The sequence below is a fragment of the Cydia fagiglandana genome, chromosome 23 (genome assembly GCF_963556715.1).
Source record: "Cydia fagiglandana chromosome 23, ilCydFagi1.1, whole genome shotgun sequence".
Classification (NCBI taxonomy): Eukaryota; Metazoa; Arthropoda; class Insecta; order Lepidoptera; family Tortricidae; genus Cydia; species Cydia fagiglandana.
The window spans coordinates 12,875,243-12,902,446 of record NC_085954.1 but is presented as its reverse complement, the minus strand read 5'-3'; the positions used below and the strand labels follow the sequence as shown (position 1 = coordinate 12,902,446).

General features: G+C 37.0%; 1 protein-coding gene and 1 long non-coding RNA gene across 9 annotated transcripts in view; one reads left to right on the top strand and one right to left on the bottom strand.

The window, feature by feature from the left end:
• The window catches only part of LOC134675839 (hemicentin-2), a 665,006-nt gene that overhangs the window by 44,656 nt on the left and 593,146 nt on the right, over nt 1-27,204 (top strand). For all 8 annotated transcript variants that reach the window (XR_010099813.1, XR_010099812.1, XR_010099811.1 and 5 more), the window contains exon 2: nt 25,077-25,181. Coding sequence is in view for 5 of the 8 variants with exons in the window: in XM_063534133.1 (XP_063390203.1) it covers nt 25,124-25,181 (58 nt within the window). In the remaining 3 variants the exon portion in view is untranslated. The remainder of the gene's footprint in view (nt 1-25,076; nt 25,182-27,204) is intronic.
• The window catches only part of LOC134675970 (uncharacterized), a 142,956-nt gene that overhangs the window by 15,064 nt on the left and 100,688 nt on the right, over nt 1-27,204 (bottom strand). The window lies entirely within an intron of this gene.

The window sequence follows — 27,204 nt, the reverse complement described above, 5'->3', positions numbered from 1 at the left end:
TTTTCACTTTCACAAAAAATATTGATTCCGATTTTGACAGTTGATGTAGATGGCGCTGTACGAAGCCGTAAAATCTGTAGTTACTGAATTGACAATAGTCAACTTTTGACAAACTGAGGTTTTTAACGAGAAATTTTATGTCGTGGTGTTCTGAAACGAATTCCTTATACGAGTACTTACTTTAGAAATCTACCCATATAACCATTCCAGTCGCAGAATCATCAAAGTGGTAACTAAATGTCAGATGTGTCGTAACAGAGTCCACACAATGTGTCTAGAATTGTTTCGAAACAAAGTGTCGTCGCCGTGTCTACACTTTTCCGTAACAAGGTGTCGACACATTTGTGTGCACTTTGCGTGCGGTTTGCGACTAAATCTGACAGCAAATTTGTGACAGCAAATGTCAATATAAAATACCTCTTGAAAACCAAGGTTTGTCAAACTACTATTAGTGTCTCGTGTGCTCGTAAGTAATTCTAGTAAGTCATCATGGGCGATGCGAATGATTAAAATCGACCAAAACCATATAAACATCCAACACCCGTCAACCTTTTACAGAAAAGTTTTTAAAGAAATGCAATACGCTACTAGGTCAGGCAACGAATGCTCAATAAAGTTGTAGAGGGAAATGCTCGGAACACAATTTTTGACTCCTTAACTTGGTTTGGACAAGTTAGGAGGTGAACATATCAAAAGTCCTCGCCCGTAGCCTTTGAGCGGGGGGGAGAGAGAGGGCTTTGAAGGTCCCATTTTCCGGTTTTTCGATTATATCTCGGAAACTATGCATCGTAGCGACATGGCCACTTATACAAAATGAAAGTCAATTTAATTTGTTACAAGTTTATTTAGTCAATTTTTTCCATATATTGAATAGTTTTTGAGATATCCGCTCTTGAAACTTTACTTAGGGCTCTCAATTTTATCTTGATTTCTACATCAGTGAAGGTGCTAGGCCGTGTTCCACAAAATTTAACAACAATTTTTTTAGGGTTCCGTACCTCAAAAGGAAAAAATGGAACCCTTATAGGGTCACTCGTGCGTCTGTATGTCTGTCCGTCTGTCACAGCCTATTTTCTCGGAAACTACTGGACCAATTAAGTTGAAATTTGGTACATATATGTAAATTAGGGACCCAAAGACGGACATGTAACGTAAACAAATTGATTTTATACCCAAAAAATGACCATTGCCCCCCCCCCCCTTTATCTCCGAAATTACTAGGTCTTAAATTTTGAAAAAAATACACAAAATATTCAATTACACAAACGGGTCTACCGCGATATAATTTCATTGTTTTTACCTTTAATTCCGACGTTTCAGCTGAGTTGCATCAGCTGTGGTCACGGAAAGACCACACCGGTGGCCACACCGGTCTTTCCGTGACCACAGCTGATGCAACTCAGCTGAAACGTCGGAATTAAAGGTAAAAACAATGAAATTATATCGCGGTAGACCCGTTTGTGTAATTGAATATGTGTACAAAACGCGAGAGTTTAAAGTGTTATAATACACAAAATAGTCCTTTACCTATCACGATTATTAAGATGACAGGAAAACCTATTAGACATGTGCAGCCAAGCGCGAGGCGGACTTAATGTACGGAACCCTTAATACGCGAGTCCGGCTCGCACTTGGCCGGTATTTTTTAAACTCCTCTTGACGCTTAACCGCTGAACCGATTTCGTTGAAATTTGGTATAGAAATAGTTTGCGTCCCGGAACAGGACATAGGATAGATCTTATAACCAAAATCATCTTTTGAAGGTGTGAAAAGTGGCGTGAAAATTTGTACGGAAAATCAATAACCGCTGAACCGATTTATATGAAATTTGGGATGGTCTACAATTCTACATCTTTGATTTAGTTGAAAATGATAAAAAACATGACTTCAAACCTAAACTTAAACAGTAAGTATCAACTTCAAGAATTCAATTCTGAATTCCCCCCTGCACCACATTTCACACCTTTAAAGGATGATTTTTGAGGTAACTTATTACTTATGTCCTGTCTCGGGACTCAAAATATATGTGTACCTTTAAATTAAAACTGTTCAGCAGTTTAAGCGTGAAGAGGAGTTTAAAAGAAAGTATTTTAATAAGTTTATATGTTTTTACTTCGGAATGGTGTCAATGTGATACCATAACTAAATTTGGTACTGTGAATTTATACGAAAACGATACCAAACATGGCCTCGTAGCTTTACTGATGTAGAAGTCAAGATAAAATTGAGAGCCCTAAATTCTTATTACTTGGCCTAACTTGTGTAGAAGGAAAAGGAAAAATAAAAGTCTTCGGCAGGAATATAAGACACAAATATAATTTTTAGAGTTACTATTTCAATCATCAAACATAAACATACCTTGATTATATTATTCTAGTGAGATACGCATATATAAACAAAAACATTAAAAAAATTACAAGGTCGAAATGTCACGGAGCTTGTGTGAGTTATATGTGAAAAATAAAAACTTTTACGACAAGAAAATCTGGACACAATTTAAGAATCATCCAATTGCGTCGAGGAATCATCAGTATTTTTGCTTGTTTCATTACCTCCTTGCTTCTTTTTTTGTCCTTTGTATTCTGTAGCAATTGGTTAGATCTGAAAATAAAGATAACTTGCGTCGTCACGGATGTCGATTTATAGGTTTTAGGGAGTGCAGAATTCGAAAATGATGACCATTTTATAATCTAAGATGGCGGCTACGTATTTTATCATAAAAGTCGTCATGAATATCGTTTTATAGGTTTTAGGACGTGACAGGTCCAACAATTGTCTACATCACTGTAATTGACGTCACAAGCCTCCATGGGCTACGGTAATCGCTTACCATCAGACGGGCGGTGTGGTTGTTTGCCACCATCATGTTAATTTAAAAAAAACTCCACCGCCATCCTCCAAACGCCAGTTAATAAGTACTTATTTTGCGAAGCTAATGACATTTGTCACAAGAAATACGACAACCCAAGTAGCACAGATTAGCTGTATAGCAGCCGCATAATGAAGTACGAATACGCTTGAAGCTGGAATAAAAAAGCTGCATAAGAGCTGTATAAGCCTCTTTTCAGCTTTTATAACTCTTAAATGGGCACAAATTATGCAGCCTTAAGTTCACATAGCTGTTTAAGAGCAGTGTAGCAGCAATTTAATGGAATTATAAGGGGTAACAGGAGTTATAAGAGGTGTATATTGACTGGGTAAGAGACCACCAGTTACCCTTTATTCAGTTAATATGTCACATGTGCGCCCTAATACCGGGAAAGATTGACGTTGGGCTGAATAAAAGATAATTATTAACATACTTTTACACTTCTGCCTTAAAAAACATATTTATATTGAAGCAAAAACCTTTAGCGCAACAACACCATAAGTCATTTTGTTAAAGTGTTTAGTTAAATGTTAGTACATGATCTTTTATATATTAATGTGAGAAAGATGTTTGGGAATGCAAGTTTATTGACATTATATATATACATTATCTAAGAAAATTTCAATGCGCCACGAGAATAATCAGGATTTATTTAAATTAATGATATAAATAAGCTATTGTGTAAAAACTACTTTAGTGGTTTGGACGGAATTATGAGATAAAAAGTTAATAATACGTTATAGGAAGTGCTAAACTAGTGATTTAGGTTAAGAACTCATGCACAAAACGTTATTGTTGCCCTTAAAAGTTGGAAAAGTAATTTAAATTTTGTAGGTTATATACAATAAAATGGCGGTCAATGTTAAAAAGCAACGTGAACCGTTAAAATTCTAATATGCAGCATACGACTGTTATATATCTGATTAAGATACTTAAGTGAACCACTATAAAGTCCAAGTCGTTCTTTCGATACACTAGTGAACCTCTAAACAGTTATAAGGCATCTTGTGAACGTTTAAATAGCCGCTATACACACAGTCTCAATGGTAGTATAATAGGCTGCTTAGCGGTAAACATGTTCAGCGCTAAGCCGTATTATGCGCCACATGTGTTCGATTATACGTCTATTGGTTTCATAACAGTTCACTCGTTCTCCCTTATAATAAGTCAGCAAAATAAAAGCTGCTTTAGCGGTAAACATCTTCAGTGATAAGCAGTATTATGCGCCACATGTGTTTCATTTATAGGTCTATTGGCTTCATATTAGTTCACTCGTGCTCCCTTAAAAGTCAGCGTAATAAAAGCTGCTTAGCGGTAAACATGTTCAGCGATAAGCTGTATTATGCGCCACGTATGTTCCATTATACGTCTATTGGCTTCATAATAGTTCATTCGTGCTTCCTTAAAAAGTCAGCGTAATAAAAGCTGCTTAGCGGTAAACACGTTCAGCGATAAGCTGTATTATGCGCCACAGGTGTTCCATTATGCGTCTATTGGCTTCATATTAGTTCACTCGTGGTCCCTTAAAAGTCAGCGTAATAAAAGCTGCTTAGCGGTAAACATGTTAAGCGAAAAGCTGTATAATGTGCCACATGTTTTCCATTATACATCTATTAGCTTCATAATAGTTCACTTGTGCTCCCTTAATAAGTCAACGTAATAAAAGTCCACAATTACCTCCTTATACAGCACATGGCGTAATTTTATCCACTAAACAGACCTTATAACGGTTAAAGCATTTGATAACCCTTAAAGCTGTATAGGTTCGTAGCAAATATACCTTTATATCACTCTTTGCGTATTAATGGTAGTTTTCAGAGCCGTAATGCAGCTTTTAATCAGCCCTAAGCTATATAAATATCACTGAAATCTATTATACAGCTGTAGGACCACGAGTGTGCTGTTATAAGTGTCTTAATACGCACAGAGCGTTAGATAGAACTAAAAGTGAGTAGTTATAGAGCTATCTGTGCTACTTGGGAATTGTCACGAAATTCCGACACAGAACTCAAGAATTACCGAAAGTTCTTTGAAATCTTGTGAAAATTTCTTCATTATCATCATAAACATCGCAAAAGAAATACCTGTTTTTGCCGATATAATAAAGTTTTTAAAAATAATACAATGATGGTGACAAACAGGAATACGGCCCGCCCGATGGTAAGCGATAACCGTAGCCCATGGATGCCTGTGACGTCAGCAACAATGAGACTTGTCGAAATTTCGCACCTGTCAGGTTACGTCACATTGTCACGCCAGGGAGTACATCTGAAAATTGTGTGTTCCCATTTGTCCCCATTCCGATAAGGTGGGAAAAAATAGGAAATATTTACATGAAAATCCTATTCCATCTGTTCCCTACGGAGATAAATGGGAATACATCCGAAAATTGTGTGTTCCCATTTGTCCCCACCCCGATAAGGTGGAAAAAATGGGAAATATTTACATGCAAATCCTATTCCATTTGTTCCCTGCGAGGATAAATGGGATTACATCCGAAAATTGTGTTCCCATTTGTCCCCACCCCGAAAAGGTGGTAAATTGGGAAATATTTACATGCAAATCCTATTCCATCTGTTCCCTACGGGGATAATTGGGAATACATCTGAAAATTGTGTGTTCCCATTTGTCCCCACCCCGATAAGGTGGAAAAAATGGGAAATATTTACATGCAAATCCTATTCCATCTGTTCGCTACGGGGATAAATGGGAATACATCCGAAAATTGTGTGTTCCCATTTGTCCCCACCCCGATAAGGTGGGAAAAATCGGAAATATTTACATGCAAATTCTATTCCATCTGTTCCCTGCGGGGATAAATGGGATTACATCTGAAAATTGTGTGTTCCCATTTGTGCCCACCCAGAAAAGGTGGGAAAATTGGGAAATATTTACATGAAAATCCTATTCCATCTGTTCCCTGCGGGAATAAATGGGAATACATCCAAAATTTGTCCCCGCCCCGAAAAGGTGGGAAATATTTACATGCACATCCTATTCCATTTACGTACAAAAATGTCCCCCTGTCAACTTTCAATCGAGATTTAATCGAGAATTTATTCGATTAATATTCAGATTAATTCAATTTCAATCTATGTTAGGTCGACTAAACTAATCGCGATTAAAATGTGACCACGGCATTTTTACACTTTGAGAATATCTGAAAACAAATGAACACAAGGAGCCATTTTGCAAATCCAGTAACTTTGTTATTACTTTTGACAGCGCGTGTCATGTGTCAACACAGAGTCGACACAAAGTCGAAACATTTGCGACTACTTTGTGACTGCAATATTTCTCAGCCTTGAACCATATTTATACATCATAATTAACAAGTTTCGTAGTATGTAAAGCGTTATTTCTGTTATTTAAGTATAGTATACGCATCGAAGTACTAAAAATGCATCAAATAATATATTTATGAACACAGGCACTGAGAAGTAAACAATTTCATTTCCGGCTAAACTAAAACAATGTGGTGGCGCGTTGATTATATTACACTTAGTTTATCAAATCACTCGAGCAGTTTAATTCCCCATAATAATTTAAGTCCTATTGTAATATAAATGCAAACAATATATAATTACGTCTTGTAATCCGTTTTAGGGATGGCGTATTAATGTCACTTATTTTTATTTAAGTATTTTTCCATCTGACAGTTTCCATTTGACAGGAACAAAATGAACGAATGAACGAATGATTTTGGCATAAAGTAGTCGCAAACCCGAAACAATGTGTGCACACGGCGACCACACTTTATGTCACTTTGTGTCATGTGTCGACCCTTCCCCATTTCTGGTAACTGTGTCGACACGGCGACGACTCTGCGACTGGAATTGTGACCGAAACAGACGGTGTCGACACAAGATGTGTCTACACCGCGTCGTAACGGCGACTGGAAATGGTTGTATGGGTAAGATCAATGTTAGGTAGGTACCCGACGATTCAAAGTAACCCCATTTTACAGGGTACGTATTTTTATGTGACCTGTACGGATATGATGGTCGTATTTGTCTACGTGACAGCGTGATAAAACGGTGTCCGTCTCTTTCTATCCCGCAGAGTTAAAAAGTGACAGTTGTTTTATCACGTGGATAAATATGGATAAAGCGATCCATAATAGGCTTGCAGACCCAATAAGCTTACAGTTTTTTAGACCACAGTATAAAAGGGCAAACAACGCCGAGTGGTGACAGGTGCGTTTGTATTGTCTTTTCCGGTCAAGCGTGAGTCGGTAAACTGAAAATGTTGCCATAAAAGAAAAAAAAACATTAGTAATAATAATAATAATAATAAATAAGTCTTTATTGATCAAAAACACATACATGATTTATATGAAGTTGGAGCCCTGGAGACTGCGTTAGTTTACACTGTGTTGCAGCCCCAGTGGTTGCCCGTATTACATAATCAGCTAGAATTTTGAAGAAAAATTTGACTTAAATTGTAACATAGAAAGTAGGGACAAATAAACTTTTTTATATAATATCTAGTTTAGGTACCAACAATAACAATATAGCGGGAAAGGCTATTCAAAAACTTGCATGCATTTGTGTGTGTGTGTGTGTGTGTGTGAGTGTGTGCGTGTGTGTGTGTGTGTGTGTGTGTGCGCGTGTGTGTGTGTTAAGTGTGAGTGTGTATGTGTGCGCGTGCGTGTGTACTAATCCTAACACCCAAATAATCCCTGGCTTAATAGTTTCTCAGTCTCATCATAATTCAAATTACACAACCATGTCCAAATTGTCTTTTTAAAAGCATGATTAGATAATGTTTTTATAGTTTTAAGTTCTATTTTTATTTTATTATACATTAAGGGGGCGCTATAATTGATATTACGTCTGGCAAATTTAGTTTTGCATTTCGGAAGAGGACAGCGCTCAATACGCTTGTGGCATAGCGATAACGTTGGGGCTACTTTGTGGTGATATCTTTTTAGACATTGCATGATATACAATTTACGAACTGTGGGAACCATAGCTATGTTATATAGTTCGGTAGTGGGATAGCGGAAAGGTAGGTATAGCATGACCTTTAAAAGAGCTCGCTGGGCTCTTTCTGCCTCAATCATATGAGTCTTAGCAGCAGCACCCCAAGAGCAAATACAGTAGCTCACTATGCATTCACCTAGTGCTTTATATGTTTTAATTAACAGTTGCTTGCTTGCCACGCTTCGTAAGTTTCTGAAAGCATATATAAGTTTCCGAACTCTAGAAGCAACAACAGTAATGTGATGATTCCATTTGAGATGCGCATCGATCTGTACTCCTAGGTATTTGAGGTGATCAGTACGTTTCAATAGTGCACAGTTGCAGTCCATGGAGATATTTCTGTTGCATGGGTAAGTGTGTATAGTCACTTTAAAATCGTTCCCAGGTTTGGTGGCTGCTGTTTTACTAAAACAAATGTAATTTGTTTTGGTTATATTGAGTGAGAGCAAAGAATCTTCCAACCAAGAGGTGACTAGTCTAAGGCCATTTTCTGCAAGCGCACGTACTCCGCCCCAACTCTTATCATGGAATAAAAGCACTGTGTCGTCTGCAAACATGAGGGTTTCGCAACCAGCTATTTTGTTATTGCAAAGGCCATTCACGTAAATAAGAAAAAGTGTTGGAGCTAGGGTACTGCCCTGTGGGACGCCGTACTCAATAGGAATCCATTCACTATTGATTCTGTTTATGCATGTACATTGCATTCTCCCTGTCAGATAATCTGTGAAAAAATCAAGTGCAAGACCCCTTATTCCAATATTCTCTAATCGAGCTAATAGAATTGGGATTGATACGGTATCAAAAGCCTTTTGTAAATCGAGAAACACCCCCAGGCATTTTTTCCCGTTATCTAAATGTTCCGTAATAGAGTTTGTATTAGTGATTTTTGTAAAGACGGAATAACGTAGGTAGGTAGGTATTTATAATTTCGCATCAAATTCCACAAAGGGTATAATATTTAAAAACTCTTGTATGTTTTTTCATCAAAATAACTAAGTTTTTTTTTTTTTTTTTATTATGCATGGGTTTACTCATGGCCACAGACTAGCCGAGGCGTAGACGTGGCCTACGATGGAGCGAGCTCGCCCAGAAGGTGCCTGTTCACTCTTGATTTGAAGGTTGCCGGGTTATAAGAGCACGGAAATATAGACGCCGGCAAGGAATTCCATTCCTTGGCAGTGCGCATAAGGAAAGTAGAAGCAAAGCGCTAATACAAATAATACAAATGTAATACAAATGCGCGAGTAATACAAATGTGTAACAAATACAGTAAGTACCTACTTATTATTACCGTAATAAGTAATACTGTAAGTACCTATTTAAACAAGATTTTATTATTTACTTATAAATACAATAGATAATTAAACAACTTGAATCCGGCTTTTACTCCTAACAAAGATTCACTTTAAAATCTATCCGAGAAATAGACGCAAATTATACAGTATATTTTTCTACTTTACTTCCATCATAAATATTTTACCTTACTGAAATTCCACGAAAAGGCATTCAAAAAAGTACTAACAAACATTACAACCTCGAGTGCTCTTCAATGCTTATTGGGTCTTTTCATTTGGCTAAACGCGTCGGTCCGTGCCCTAAATCCTAAATATAAAAACGTTGGAAAGGGTTAGTCCTAGCAACCAAGGTTCCGTAGCTGCCGTCAAAATAGTTTAGAGGGATCTAACTCAATATTGTACTTTATATTGACTTTTTAACATGTTTCAATAAAAACAAAAGGCCATGGACACGAAAATCCTTAGAAGGTTAAATTTGACTCAAGAAATTCACGGAAACGTGTCTAACTTTAGTTTTTTTTTCAGGTTTATAAGGTAGGCTTTTTAGCGATAAGACCGCCTGTTGTTTAACCTCTTCTTTGTGTATTATTTGTATTCTTTTCTGTAATGAGGTGTGCAATAAAGAGTATTTGTATTGTATTGTATTGTTACTCCTAAAATAACAGTATTACTTTAGTATAAAATAGCTAGTGATATATACCCGAGGGATCCGTGCATTTAGTTTGGCACTGACATAAACGCTAGCGTGAACGTGGTAACATAGTTTAGAGGGATCTAACTCAATATTGTACTTTATATTGACTTTTTAACATGTTTCAATAAAAACAAAAGGCCATGGACACGAAAATCCTTAGAAGGTTAAATTTGACTCAAGAAATTCACGGAAACGTGTCTAACTTTAGTTTTTTTTTCAGGTTTATAAGGTAGGCTTTTTAGCGATAAGACCGCCTGTTGTTTAACCTCTTCTTTGTGTATTATTTGTATTCTTTTCTGTAATGAGGTGTGCAATAAAGAGTATTTGTATTGTATTGTATTGTTACTCCTAAAATAACAGTATTACTTTAGTATAAAATAGCTAGTGATATATACCCGAGGGATCCGTGCATTTAGTTTGGCACTGACATAAACGCTAGCGTGAACGTGGTAACATTCCATTTCTAACCGCAGCTGCACTACCGGTACTGAACGCGTCGCTGTCATTGTCAATTTCCATAGTAAAATTGACAGTAGTGCAGTTGTTGTCGTTGGAAATGGAATGTTACCCTACTTTCTATACTGCATCTCGCTCGTACTGTCATATTAGTGCAAGCGAGGTGTATAGACTACTTATACGTTGGCGTTTATGTCAGTGTTGACACTATCAGCGACTCATGCCAGGGGTACTGAAGAGCAAAATCTAAAACAGGAGTATGTCTAATCTAATTAATTATACCTTTAAACGACCAATTATTGTTTATTTATTTATATATATATATATATATCGGGGGGCACGGCAGTGCCCCCGCCAAGTCGAGCGCGAAGCAAACACTGCCGTACCATCCTTTACTGGAACCATTTCGCCGCATTTTCAGGCCCCTATTTGAGAACCTCTGGATAAGACCAGAACGCAGAAATTTTGGTCATCCAGTAAGCTATAATCACATACTTAAAATCCAAAATTTCAAGTCTGTAGGTCATTTAGTTCCGAAATTAAGCGAAAGCAAAGTTTCGCATTTATGAAACTCACTCATGATCATCAGAATAGAACTAGTACTTCCCATAAACTCAGAGAGCTGAAATTTGGTACAGAGTTAGGGTTTAATGGCCACATAAAGGGAAAACCTAAAAATATTGCAATATCAGTCACGTTTTAAAGATCTAGAAACTGCATAAGTAAGTTTGTAATCCCATATAAATATATGATATTACAAAGTTACTGTTGCAGTTCCTACAAATAGTAGGTAAAGTAAAGTAAAGGTACAATACGATGTACGATGTGAGTATGAATGAAGATATGTTTAGTTATGATATGTGTATACATAGTATGGGTATGAGTACCCGAAAAGAAGGACTGCCTACAAAAAGAGATGAGATCCCATCAAAAACATTACATGTAAAAAGGTGCAAGTCTCGCAACGCTTTTACTACAAAAAAGTTTTGAGATGTAATGTGAAACCAAGTCGGTTATTTTAATCAGTGCCGGGGGTGTTAAAACCGTATCAATAAGATATCTTTAATTTGTAATACGTATAATGACTTGGCCATCGCACGGCTGCATAATGACAAAAGGCTCATCGTCACCTATTAAAAATAATTCTAATTGAACACAACGAACGCTAGCGCTAATTGCAGTTTGAGCATTACACATATTTACGAGTACGGTACGAGTAAAGCATTATGTGCGATTGCCAAGTCATTATATGATGATTAGTGACGGATTACTGATTATTATTTAATTATTAGATTTAATGAATGGGCAATAAGAAAAACTGTTGCTACTGTACAAGAATCAGAACCGGAAAAAAAGAAAAGAAAGATTTGTAATAATAAAAAAACTACTCCTAAAAAGAAAAAAAAAGTGTTAAATAAGAAAATCTAATAAAATAAATCAATATGCCCACGTTTCTACAAAAAGAAGTGAAATCCCACCAAAAACATTCTGTAAAAAACTAGCCAAGTCTCGATGGAGCTGCTTGTTTATCTCTAAAAAGTAATGAAATCTAGACAAAGTCGTGCCAAGTCTAAGGTTCCTTACTGCGATTTCTTTATTATTATAGTTAATGTTGTGTGACTTGGCCGTTGAAGGGTACACAAGGGTACAAAACCAGGTGCTCCATGACACCATTGCACCAATCTGCCATTGCACTAAAAAGAAGTGTTTATTTCAGGCTCGCCCATACATAAGTATTATTGAAATACGCAGCTTTATCAAGCCTACATTTGACATGGTTATTGAATCAACGTTTTCCAAGTGCAATTTTCCATCGTCAATGGGTAGCGGTTCTGGCGACAGATTGGTGCAATGGTGTCATGGAGCACCTGGTTTTGTACCCTTGTGTACCCTTCAACGGCCAAGTCACACAACATTAACTATAATAATAAAGAAATCGCAGTAAGGAACCTTAGACTTGGCACGACTTTGTCTAGATTTCATTACTTTTTAGAGATACAAGCAGCTCCATCGAGACTTGGCTAGTTTTTTACAGAATGTTTTTGGTGGGATATATATATATTTCGGGAATCTCGGAAACGGTGCAAACGAAATTTGCTAGGTTATCGGGGGCAATAAGTCGATCTAGGTAGGTCTTATTTCTGGGAAAACGCGCATTATTGAGTTTTTATATGTTTTCAGAGCAAAGCTCGGTCTCCCAGGTATTAATCAGAGTAATTGAGATAAGCCCGCAAGATCAAGAGTTGTTAAAATAAATTATTAATTCAAGGTAAGATTTTTTCTGTTTGCGTGAGGGACCCTAAATAAGCTATAGTTAGGTAAAACGAGCCCTAATGGATTCCAGGAAAGGACGAGAGCCCTGAACCTTTACATTGGAAAAGAGTCAGGAAATTCAATTATCTAGATTTGAGGTGATCTGTTTGTACATCGCTTAGTAGATATTACCTTTCAACATTTTGCGGGACCTTTTTATGTTAATTCTAAAATACACCTGTCACTTAAACCTTTAGGGTTATATAGGATAATAGGAACACTTGTAGGGAATCCTCATACTGTTTCTCTTGGCCTAAACACTAATAACTATGTTTGCTTACCCCACATGGCCTTACTAGTAGGCCAATTCGAATGTAGGTACACTGTTATCAGAATGACATCTAACTGATATCATTCAGCACCTACGGCTCGATTCGGGAAATCAGTTAGATGTCATTCTGAAACCAGTGTACATTTGAATTAGCGTGCTAGTCATACTTGTCCGTACATGCATTGGCGCGGGTGAGACGCACGATTTTAAATGACATCATTCAAATATCATTATGATATTAACATACTTCGAATTGGACTGTGTAGATTATTGTATTAACTATATGTACCTACCTAGAAATGTTATTACAGTTTTATTACATGCCTCAACATAACACGCGTAGCAAAATAAACAATTCTCTCACCACAAACCCTTCTATTTGTCTGTGATCTCCTGGGGGATGAAATAACTAGGGCTCGCGGTCGGGTCCGGGTTTCGGGTACCCGTTGCCGGGGCCCCGTTCTCGTGCTACACGAAACCGGATTTGTGGCCCGTTCGGAACGGATAATTAGGATCCGTGTAATTAAGATCCGTGTACCCGTGTTACCCGTGTGTCCGGATCCACGGATATTAATTACACACGGGTCCGGCCCGTTTTCGATGACGATCGGTCACGTTCTTTATAAAAGCAAAGAATCTTATACCTTTAAACGAGCAATTCCATTATATTCAAATACTAAATGTACTATTTAACTAAACAGACTTCTAACCATTGTTACCAATAAACTTTTCATTTTCATTTTTTCAATTTCTATTTTTCGAGCATCTCGGAAATGGCTCTAACGGTTTCGATAAAATTTGCTGGGCGGGGGGAACAAAACGAAAAAAAACAGAACGGCAACAACTAGGTATGACTAAATGAAACCAGCACCTCTAGCACAACTGGCCGCGACAGGCGTGAGAAGTGACAGATCGGCGCGACTTGGCGGCTTGTCGCGTGTTGGCAGCACAACTCACGTGCGAGAGCCGCGACAAACTCGCGTTCAGGTGTCACTGTCAGAAAATGACAACGATCGCGACTTTGAACTAAAATCCGTAGCACAACTGCCTATTTTGAGACAAAATATTCTCTCGTCTTTATGTCAATCCGCGAGTCGAAGTCTACGCGACTTTATAACGCGACTCGCTCTCGCGGGTGGTTTGCTTGTACTTTTTTAACTAAACTCATGATAATTATAACTTAAAAACAAGTTTCATATATTATGTAATAATACAATTTGTATAATTACTTATTGCCCTAAGGAATAAGGAAGTATGGAACAATCACTAAATGCGTTTTACGCACTCTTATATTGATTATGCACGGTGATACCTACAAGTACCACAACACACCCATCATGTTTACAACTTTAATTTCAAACAGCTAGTTTGTAGGTACTCAATTAAGTAATTAGGTACATATGTAGGATTTTTAAATTTCAATTCAGGTTCGTAAGTTTGTAAAAGTAATCCTAAGACTTCCTTACACAAAACTTTCATCAACCTAACAACGGAGCCCGCTTGCTTGTACATAAATGAAGCCGATGAGGTGGGTAGGTACAAATGTTCAAAACAAACTATCCAACTTATTAAGTAAGCCATAGTCTTAGTAGTAATATTTAGGATCACGGTTAGATGTCTAATTTCAACAATCTCTTACTATTTAGGTACCGTTTGGAACCTTCCTCGACTTCAACAAAACATACCTACATGTGGCCTGTGCCCGCTGCATCGTACTGTAACATAATGATGTAATACGTGGCTATAACAGGATCATGTCCGGCTCAAAATCATGCTTTGTATGAAATATTATCAGTCATCACCCACTAAACCATTCCGTCCCCTGCCAACACCATACCGTGACGTGACTGGACCGAGCCGACCAACAATATTTTGAAGGAGTTATTACGCTCATGTCATAGTCTGCGTAGGTAGCATAGGTACGGTTATCATATGGTCTACCATATTGAAACTCCTCTAGATCAAACCCGTGTTCTAGATGTTTCACTTCATGTTTGACAGGGCCTGATACGATCATGCTATGATACGTTGCTGTCAGCATTAGGTATGAATTGGGCCTTGGGGAGCTAATTAATCATGGCTTCTAGGAGTTCTAGGGACCTACCTACTTTATTTTTGTTTCTTTTCAGGTAAAAATACAGGAGAGAAAAAAAACAATATTTAAATTAATAGTATATTGCTTTGCCTTATATATTCTTGCAATATTCGACTTCTTATTATTAAACCTAATATATATTAAGGCCTGAGTTACACTTGTAAGTTTTACTTACGTAAGTAGGGACAAAGCTATTTGTTAGAATGAGATAACGATATTCATCTCTCATTCTGTAGTATAGCCGTGTCCCTAATTACGTAAGTAAAACTTACAAGTGTAACTCAGGCCTAACATCTAGAACCACTATAGAGAAATTGTAAGAATCTTCTTTATTACCCTTGAAAAGTATTTTCTCTCTTCCTTTTTCTTCGACATGCGGCGTAGGACAATTAAATATCACCCTGGAAAGAAAATTGGTTTATAAACAAGACAATAAAATATGGTCATGACTTCATCGAGGACTATGAAATAAGCTTCTCATATCAATTTGTCAAATCATAAACAGTTAGGTACACAGTACACACACATGCCATCCATTATTGGCACAAGAAAAACTATTATATGAAACTTATTTGAGAGTTACTGTGGAAGCTTAGATAGGTATGCCATAACCATTGGGGTTATTATTAATAGTTCACTTCGTCGGTGGTGTTCTTAAAGCTAAAGCGCTTCTCACATCTTAGTTAATTTAGAAAAGGGGACAGCTCCGCGTTTGAAACCTACAAGCTTGCCTAGTGTATTTCTTTTCCTGAATCTCCACTTCGGGTCCCGTTGGCACGTTCCTGTTAATAATATTTTCCTTTGGGTGCTGGGATATCAATCGTGTCTAGGATAATGCTGAACTTATTCTGAAAAAAAAAACACTATTTACAACAGGAATATGAGAACAAACCCAATAATAGCAATTCCATTATTTTAGTTACTTACAAAAATATTTTATTTAAAAGGTTTATTAAACAGAAATTTTTAAACAATATATATTTTAAGGAATATTATCAATATTAATTATATAAGGCTCTATTACTTACATTTTTTCATATTTTTTCCCGTAATTAAATGTTGACAAAATTTGAAAGTTCCTTGACTTTGACAGGAAAAACTTAACCATCGACAAAAAACTAGATTTTTTACCACCAAAGAACGAATGATTTAGCGCATCCCTGGTTTCCGATTCAGTGTTGCCACTTGCAAATATCGATTTGTTTAGACTTTGATTTCGCCGGGTAACACTGACGAGTCGCGCCGCGACTTTGAGTTCTCTACGCGGCTGTTGCAGTCGCGGGTACAAGTTATGCTACGGAAATCGACAGATTTGACAGCCGCGGGAATAGCGACTCGAGTCGCGGTCTAAGTCGCGGATGCAAGATGTGCTAGAGGTGCTGCTGAACTAAGATTAGAAACTTTGACCTACTGAGTGGCAAACTAAAATCTTTAAAAATCCATAACAGAAAAAAATCCAATTCTTGTTTGTAAAACAGCACGGCTACTTCTTTAACTTTCCAAACAAAAGGTATGCCGGGTAAAATACCTGTGTCAAAATTGCCACGGCTATTTTATTGCATGTGCCGCCCGCAAACCATTATTATCTTAATCTACACGTGTACATTTCTATGAACTTCGCACGAAATAAAAATTATCTAAGTAATAAGTGGGAATGTGAGAAAAAACTAGAGTCGGATAAAAAAAGTCTGCAGCGCTGCAGACTATTCTTGGTCTGACTCTAGTATCTTAATATTTATTATAAACCTACAAAGCTCATTATTTAATCATTTTTACAAGCAGTAACATCTAATATACAATTGGTGTCTCATTTAATATAATCCGACTAAATTATATTTCAGCAACACCTCCATATTTCACAAAATAAATCAAGACATTATCCACCAGTAGAATACCACCTCTTAAATATTGTTTAAACTCGAACCGGCCGGGGGAGTCGGTCCGCCGGCGCCGTGTATTCAATACCCGAACGAAGCCGAAGTCCGCGGCTCCGGAGCCGAGCGTAGATCCGGAGCCGAACGCACTACACGGGAACGGATCTTGACGGGTTCGTGTAATTCGGAGGCTTAGCACCGCCGGGGCTAAGAACACGGATACACGGGGTGGCGTGTAGCACGGATATCGGGAGCCCTAGAAATAACACCCCTTCCTTGAGGGTAATGAAGTTACCAGGATATAACAATATAGTGAATAAAACGGGAATGTGATAATAAAACACAAGTGCAGAAAAATGAGCATTTCTCGCTCCGAGTCTTAAAACGAATTTATTTTCCTGGGATCTTGCAAAATGCGTCGTTTAATTTAATATAAGTGGGGACATTTATTTTTATTTAAGAAGTGCAGTAACCATCAGAAATGTCACAAAAGAAAACTATTCTCACCGGCCATTTAATTGAAGTTGTAAACTACTAAGGGGCCCACTGATTATCAGTCCGCCGGACGGTATCGACCTGTCAGTTAGAACAAAATTTTGACAGTTCCGAACAACTGACAGGCCGATACCGTCCGGAAGACTGTTAATCAGTGGGCCCCTTTAGAGATCTGTTGATGTTATCTCTTCTTTCCATTCTAACAGAAGGAAGTAGTGTCTCAAATTTTCTATTCCTATTGCGTTACCATTTTTCATAGACTGTGTGCGATGGCAAATGAAAAATTTATGGAAATTTTGGGACACTTTTTTCTACAGGGGATCGAGAGAGCTCGTTAAGACAGAGAGTATTTCCATTTTCCTGTGACTTTTCAAATCTGTTAGGCACTTGTATAGTTTTAGCACTGCAAACAATTCTATGTTATTATAACCTAATTTTTTAGTATTAAATATAATATTTTTGAAATGAAATATAAATCGTTCAAGATAAGACTCAAATTTTCTTTTATTTCAAAACTTGCTATATAGTTATCACACAAAAAGCAATGTCTCACATTTATAACCATGAATTTTAAATTTCAAATTTTTTCGACACAACAATTATATAGTTGAAGCTAAGGGTATAAGGTCATAGGAAAAGGTCTCAGTTTACGAGCCCCAGAAGATAGCCCGTAAACACGAGATGAGATAGAATTAATCATAATTAAGATATTATTCAAAATGCCATTATTTTATACGGATCACATTTATGGCTAATTTATTTAGATGTTTGAAGCTATTATAGCGATAGAAAAGTGAGAGTCACTGTCACCATCTGAATAATTTATTGTAAAGCTTTGTTTGAGCTTACCATGAGACTACATCGATTTGTGTTAGTGTAGTATTCATTCATGTATTTAAATGTAAAAAAAAGTCGATACCATACCTATAATTACCTCATGGACCTCTTTTCTAATAAGCCAAATAATGTATAGGTACGATATTTATTTTGATGTCGACTGTACTAACCAATTTGCCATCATTACCAGAAAGTTGTTAGATTATATTAGTGATACTTACAATACACTATCGGCGCGATTCGGGAAATGAATTAGAGATTAACTAGATATGAAATAGTAAAGATATGTGACGTGCCGCGACAAAAGGTACCATTGCCCCGGCTGAATATTGGAGCGGCGTTAATAGTAGCGTAAGCCCCTCCGCCATAAGGTACATTTTGCCGTGGAACGTCACATATCTCGTACTATTTCATATCTAGTGAATCTCTAATTCATTTCCCAAATCGCGCCGTATGTCTCAAACTATCACAAAGCAAAGTCGAATCGAAACCCAGTTCACAAAGCAAAGATCACAGCATAGTCAGCATATATTTTGATGCTAAAACCTTTTTGCGACTGACATCGTGTAATAACACTGTTATAAGTAAATTATAATCAACTCTTTGGTGTATTTGACAGATATATAAATTATCAAACAAGTTGAAACTAGGTTCCCTCGATTAATTAAATCGCTTTGAGACTTTGTTGGATTTAATTAATTTACATGTATCGTAAGTCGGGACAGGGTTTGAAAGGATAATTATCGATAATAATAGTTTAATAATTATTATAATAGGCCCGTGAAATCCAAAATTATAATAACTAGTAATTGAGCGGAATATTTAATATCTTAGTGATAATTCTATAAACTTTCCTTTTAACACTTTAATGTACTTAACTTCAAAAACAGTTATACTGGTGATAGAGTTAGACCAAGAAGAGTCTGCAACGATTTTGATTTAAACGTCAACTTCTATGAAATTATGACGTATTAAATAACACTTGCACTGCGTGTGCTATCAAAATCGCTGCAAAATTTTCTTGGTTAAACTCTAGGTACTTTTAAATATTGCACTGTACCAATACAAACTCCCAACCAACACCCTTTCAAAGTTTTAAGGTAAAATACGTTATTCTATGGTAGAAATTTACATAAAAATTTTAGGTAACAGTTTACTGTTACGTTCGATTCGAAGTTTAAGTTACGTCAAATATTTGTCTAAATATTTGTCTAGATAACTAGATTAGATATCTCAATGTCAAAAGCGATGTTTTTGTTTGAAGAAAAGTCATATTTGACACTGACATATCTAATCCATCGACATACCGCATAATCGTATCTAGCCGTAATATTTAACTTCTTCCCAAAGTTCGAACCGGACCGTTAGTAAGTATGAAAATAAATTACGAATATATAGCAATTACCAAAGTATTTGATCGAAAAACTTAGTTGAGATGTTACCTAACTCATCAAGGACTCATAAAAGAGCCACATATTCTACTTCGCGTGATTTCATTAGGCATATTCTCTATTGAGAATATTGGGTAAAAGAAATGTCCAAATAGACATTTACTTTGAATAAGCTAATCAAGGAAAATATACCATTTTGGGGCATGTTTCTGAGCAAATATCTTTATTATATTTACCTTGGCAGATATCTAATAAAAATGTAGTAAACCGTATCACAGCCTTGAGTCAATGTCGAAGCCAAAATGTTTTATTATACGCAACTTGTCTTACATATTTGTCGTATGTATTAGGATTGGCTGCGAATTCTTATCGAAGTCATAAAAGTATGTCTTTCTATGTGATAAAATGAAGTAAATGCTATTCTTTTCTAGAAATAGAAACGTAGGATTATTTTAACAAATCTGGCAAAAATAAATTTTTGCAAAAAAAAAAAATTGGTACTTAAAATGGCTTTAAAACAATATATAATTATAACACAATTTGTTTCACTGGAAGCATAATATGTAGGTATTATAGTTAATGAAAGGATGGAATTAACTGTTTTAAGAAAATTTTTATAAACTTTTTAAAGAAAGACGACAATTTAAAATGAAACATGTTAAACGCTTTTCACAGACATGTTTCTTACGATTTACATAAACATTCTTTTTTCAATATCAAAATAAAATAAATTGATTTTGCTAAAACAATTTAAATATAAATATGTATTCGTTTATTTCAATGAAACAGGTCATTTAATTAGAGCGTTTAATATTGTTAATTCAATTTCTTTAATTCAATCTGACAAGGAAGTCTCTGAAATAGGAAATCATGGCTCTCGTTTCCGAATATTCGACGGACATCTGATCCGCGAACCACTTTCGACGTGTTGCCTCTCTGTCGCACTTGTAAATTCGTACGTAAGTGTGACAGGAAGGCAACACTTCGAGCACGGTTCGCGGTAGGCCCCCTGACCGTGGGTCCTTCGGCGAAGACTACGATCCGATTTGTGCTCATTAGGGAGCATTATGAGCTCAAGTTAATTCGTAATTGGACTGGAGATCATTTGGAGCTTTTGTTTAGATCTAATTTGAAGATAAAATAACTAAGGAACCTTATTGGCGATGGCGCTTACGCCATTATTAACGATACTCCGATATAAACACAATGCCGCGCGACGCTGTGCGGCGTAAGCGCCATCGACAATAAGGACAAGACAATACCTTTTCATAGATAATGCCCCAAATAACTTGCTGATAAATATGAAATAGTAAATAGTGTAACTATATAAATTCGTAATGTTTTTGTTATGATACGACCTTGACGTGATTTGCTTGAAGCCATGTCACATCATAAAATCTGTCATGGTTTGCTTAACACATTGAGTGCCGGCAAACCGCTCGGCGGATTCACTGTTGGTAGTCGCTTTCCTCTACAAAGCGGGAAAACGTTAGGATCGGCTACAAGCGTAGCGCTACGAGAACGTAGGCCTTGAAGGTGTTAAAGCAATTCATTACCTTCCGCCACCGAATTTCGATCAAATTATGTTCCAATATACAGGGAAGAGGTATGTCTTCCCTAAACATTTTTGAAACGAATGCAATATAATACAACACTTTAAACACATACACGTTTTGTACACATATTTAATTACACTTACGGGTCTACCGCGATATAATCTCATTGTTTTTACCTTTAATTCCGACGTTTCAGCTGAGTTGCACCAGCTGTGGTCACAATGAAATTATATCGCGGTAGACCCGTTTGTGTAATTAAATATGTGTAATATACTTAATACATTTGGGTATGGTGCTTTACGCACACTACCGTCCCCCACCCTCTCCCTTTTAGCATGAAATATGTCTCGGCTAATATTAACAACTACTGCATACAAGGTGTATTTGCATGGAACATTTATTTATGCAACACAGAGACGCATGCATGCGTGCAATCCGCACCGCTGCATCTTACGCTATATTTCAGCAAACATGGCCTAATTTGAGTGGCTATCCCATTGGATAAACAAGCTTTGCGTCTTATGACCAAGGGATAAGCTTGAGAATCGTGTGAATATTTATAGAAGTGACCAGAGAAAATTTACGCTTTGACAATTTTACTTTGACTTTGGCTTACAAGGAGCTTAGTAATGGGGCGTGTGTATTGGTTTTAAACTAAGATTTTCAGACGAAATAGTAAGACACGTGAGAGTCCTCAGAGGCCGGAGCGTAGCCAAATTAACAGTGGTTTATACAAAATTCGAATCGAATATATCAGCTTAATAAAATCCATTTATTTACTAACAAGATATATAGGTACTTACAGTGGTATTACTAAAATAAATTAATAACTAGCTTATAATCTAAAATAGGCCCTTGAGGCATGTACCAAGGATGCTGGCGGCATTTCCTCGTTGTATCGCAATGCTGTTACGTTGTGCGACGTAGCCGCCAACTCTTCGGTCACATTCGGAAAGAAAATTTGATATATGTGACCACTTCTATAAATTATTTAAGATAAGTTTTGTATAATTTATACGTTTGTCATTTGACTATCTGTCTGTCCTATTAAAGCTACTGAGTACACTCAAACTTACCTAAGAAGTCATGCTTCCAATTGCATCTGAAATTATAATTCGTAGAAAGTCTCATGTCCTCAGTTTAATTTTGCCACCGGCAAATAACCCAACATTCAGACGTGTTGTAATATTTGTCTGCAAGCCGCGGCCGGAATACGCGCAGCAACAGACAAGAATAACTGCGCGCATTCTTTATTCGACCATAGACTATAACTGATATACTGCCCGATTCGAGATTTAAGATACGTCAATTAATAGATCTAGAAACGATATGGATTAGACGTGTCAGTGTCAAAAGTGACGTTTTTTTGAAGAAACGTCATATTTGACACTGACATATCTAATCCATATATAGTTTCTAGATCTATTAATTGAATCAGTCAGAATCATCGTATTTATTCGTAATAAACTATAACATACACAAGTATAGAATAACAAAGAAATTGATGTATCTTATAGTTCGAATCGGGCCGATGCACGGAGATATAATAGATCTATCATCAACGAAGTTGTGGCTGGATCGTCTATGGTATTGCTAATAGTTTTCTACTCAATTGTGAATATGAAAATATAATTCATTCTTAAAGCCAACGAATCAACAACAGACGAGATGCTGAATTTTGACAGCAACGGCTGATGCAACCACGTAAAACGTCTAGGTAGGTACAGTCAGCAGCAGAAGTTGCTAAGCGGGCGAGGTGTTTAAAATTACTTTGAGACGCTCTTATTCTCTTAACAATAAAATCGCTTCAAGATCATTTTGAACACCTCATCCGCTTAACAACTTCTGATGCTGACTCGTCGTACACCTCAATCCCTTTAAGATATCAGCATGTATAAAAAAATACCCGCAACATTAAATAGCTACCTAATAAAGAAACATTAAACATCCATTCGGCTTAGGTATATTAATTATTTTCAATACGGACATTTATTACTTCAATCTTTTAGTTTTTTGTATAATTGCTCCTATTATGAAATACCTTAAATATACATCAGTGCTTCTAATTTTTTTTATCTTGCATACTCCTAATTAATTACCGAGATTACTGCGAACCAAATGAAGAAATAAAAACTACTGTATTTAAGAAAAAGTGATTATAATACACATAAACCCCTTTACCATCGCTGACAAAACCCACCACTTTCAGCTCAAGATCAATAAAATAACTAGTCATAGAATAAAAAATAAATGACCCCGTTTCATTCATCATGAGTATTTCGCAAAACCCAGTCTGGATGCGCCTGCGTTCGTCAGAATGTAATTATATCCGCAAAGCGCGCAAACAGATCGATTTGGTAAATTTAGCGCGCGCGTCATACAAGCTTTTTATAACTATAATGTTTCCGGATTTACTTGAATCCTGTCAGATCTTTAGAGAACTAAAATAAAGAGCTAAACTACGACTACCTACAGACGAGTTGATAAAAGTGTTCGTTAAAAATTGCTTGTATGAAAAAGTTTGGCAGATCTCTATGGAGTAACAGCTGCCACCAGTCCCATTTACGTATTCATGTAGGTGTCTACTCCAGGTACAGACGAATACATCTTTTGTTGTTATGTTTAAGACTATCCCATAATACCACATTACTTTAGTTAAACGATTATGTTCATATATGATTTACATATTTACTAAGTATTTATTTATTCATATATATGGTACAAAAACAAGTCAAAAAACAATAAATAAAAATAACTTAAAATTAAACTAAATACAAACTATTCTAAAATAAAATAAAACTAATCTAAACTAAACTAAATCTAAAAAAGGCCCCTGTGGCAAGGTCCCCAAGATGCTGGCTGCGTTACCCCGCTGAACTGCCAGACTAAAGCGTTGAGCGAGGTAACTGCCAGCTCTCGGGTCCCCAGTTGCGTCCCTGAGTCTCTTTGAAAGGTTTCCAAAGAGACTCAGGGCGCCAGGACCCCACGGACCCAGGGTCTCGACGCCGAAAGGAATGAAAATGTATTCGGCGCCGAGACCGCGATACTTCCCAACCTTTGCGTTTTCGGCCGCCTCCGCAGCAGCTGCCGCCCTCGCAGAGGTTCCGTGGAGATGTGACGGGGCCAGCGTGTCTACGCAGGTTGCGTCCCACACTAGCACCCGCCCCATACTCCACGGAATCAAGGACATCCCATCAGGTCTCTTGCCGTCACTTCTCAATATGCCGGTCGGCTCCAATAGAGCAGGCACATTGACCGACGCAAGAGACCGACGGATGATGTCGTTAAGGGCGGCATGCCTGGAGAAGCGGCCCGCGCTCCGCTGGCAGGAGAGACCGTGGTGGCCTAACTGGTCTACGTCCGCACCGCAGGGGCAACGATGAGGGGCACACACCGGGATACCCAAACGGAGGCAAATCGAGTATGTACATACATACATATAATCACGCCTATTTCCCGGAGGGGTAGGCAGAGACCACGGATTTGCACTTGCTACGATCCTGACATACCTCTTTCGCTTCCTTCACTTTCATAACATTCCTCATACACGCTTGCCGCTTTAGGGTGCTCTTGACCTGGCCTTTCGTCAGGAACTATATAGTATGATATAATTTGGGCCCGATTCGGATTTTGAAAATTAGATATCTTTTAGACATCACCAAGATACGATAACGATATGTTTAAGATCTAACCTGTCAAATTTGACATTTGCGCGATTCTGGAGATACTCTTGAACGATTTCCTCAGGATATGACTTAGAGATCCCATCATCATCATCATCATCATCATCATTGGTTGCCCGAATTGCGCTGCAAAAGAGAACTAGTTGATATCTAAACTATAACGTATCTAGAATGGATCTAGTACGTGTCGTCTCTTATGAATATCTTGAAGTTCGAATACGGCAGTTTACCATGGATTACACCCGATATTTGTCTGTTCCAGGTGACGATGTGCTAGTGCAGTGCTATGTGCGCGTGAAGTAATACAAGATGGCCGCCGTGTTGCTCGTGTTCTTGCTGGGCTGCGTCGGCGCTTTGGCTGAAAAAGGTAAGAGCTCTTTATTTATTTATTTAGAAATTTAATTCAGGCAACAAGGCCCAAATACAAATACCTTACTTACATACGAGTACATATGTGTTTTATAAACTTAAAACTAAACACTATTAGGCAACAAAACAACAATTAATCAATCTAAACTAAATTACCGATCTACAGAGTCATTGTATCGATGTGCTAGTGCAGTTCTGTGTGCGCCTGACAATATTTTTTTGCAGCTCAGTGTTCTATTATAGAAGGAAAGAAGTATAATACTTACATCAACAACTTGGCCATCCTGTTGAGATTCAAAGAACCTAAGTTGTTTTGCTTTCTGTAAATAATTTGTCTGCCCAAATAAATAAAAAAAAAACACACCATAGTTATCATGATTTTGAACTTGGCTCTCATCACAATCTGTAATATTGTCATTAAATTGCACAATGGGACTTAATAGCGTATTTAAGTTTTAAGATTTACTTACCTCCGACGTTTAAATCAGTGTTTTGTAATATTGTTATTGCGAAGTTTATTGAAACACTCCTTCTTACATTAAATCCATATTGAAAACGTAAACTAAATTGAAATTGTCACGAATTCACAATAACATATTTGAAAGGGGTAACTTATAGAAACCACATTAATCCATCAAATCTGAGTGTAGCAATCATCTTTCCATTCCTATACACCACCCCCTTATTATGCGAGCTACGTTTGGAAATCACACATTATATCATTATATAACATGTGAAAAGCTGTGCGAATATGAATCTTATTCCATTGAAATAAGCTCTACGAAAGCTTCTTATTATAAGCTTTGGATTGAGCACAAATTCAATTTTACGCAGATCCGGCTTTCTCAATTTTCTAAACACTTGGGTCACAGTGGAGTGTGCTACAGCAGGGCAACTGTAATCTCTTTCCTTTTCGTCAAGTCTTAACGATTTATACGGCGCGATTCGGGAAATGAATTAGAGACTCACTAGATATATTATGAAATAGTAAAGATATGTGACGTTCCACGACAAAAGGTACCTTATGGCGGCTGGCGTTTACGCCACTCCAATATTCAGCCGGGGCAATGGTACCTTTTGCCGTGGAACGTCACATATCGTTATTATTTCATATCTTGTGAATTTCTAAATCATTTCTCGAATCGCGCCGATAGTGAAATATTAGGTAGAAACATGTTCTACCGCAGGCCTGACAAGAAAATAGAAGTTTGTGACGGATACAATTTAGAAAAAAGGTTTGAGGTATTACATCTCTTGTCACCATTATTATCATCTCATCCATAATATTCTACCCTTCAAACTAAAAAGGATGCCTCACGTTAGACCGGGCCGTGTCCGGGCCGGAGCTTCCGGCACATCGTTTTCTATCTTCTCTTACACTTGACTTAATTTATTTGAAATATCGATATTCAGAAACAGATATAATGAGATTGATGGTGTATTCCCATTTGTCCCCGTCTTACATGATCACCGCCATCTATGCGCCGGGGACAAAAAGGAATGATTTATATGAAAATATCTATTTTCACTTAACAAATTATAGGAATGCACCTAACTGATAAAAAAACGATATAAAATTATGGAATAGAGCATAATGTAAAACACAGCACATCGTGATTAAAGATTAAGAATACTCGCATTCCTCAACAAAAATAACTCTATTAAAATATCCCTCCGGCACAATTACAATTAATTTAAAGGCACAAACAATTTCGTTTTATACCACCCACAGAATGACCCTCAAGTTCGCATGAATAATTATTTCAAAACTGTCGTCATATTTATAATGACAGTAATTTTGCTGCAACAATGTTTCATTGTTGCTCATTGACTTGAAAAAATAATGACGTCTAGACAAATAAAAACAAAAAGCGAGGTTCCAAAATTAGAAAATTCCTTTTATTGCAGGATCCAAAACAACGACTTGTTGTAAACAACACTCGTAAAGGTAATTTCACCCAAAACATTCAACTTTTAACAGCATTAACCTTAGCTTTATATTCAAATTAAAACTAAAACTA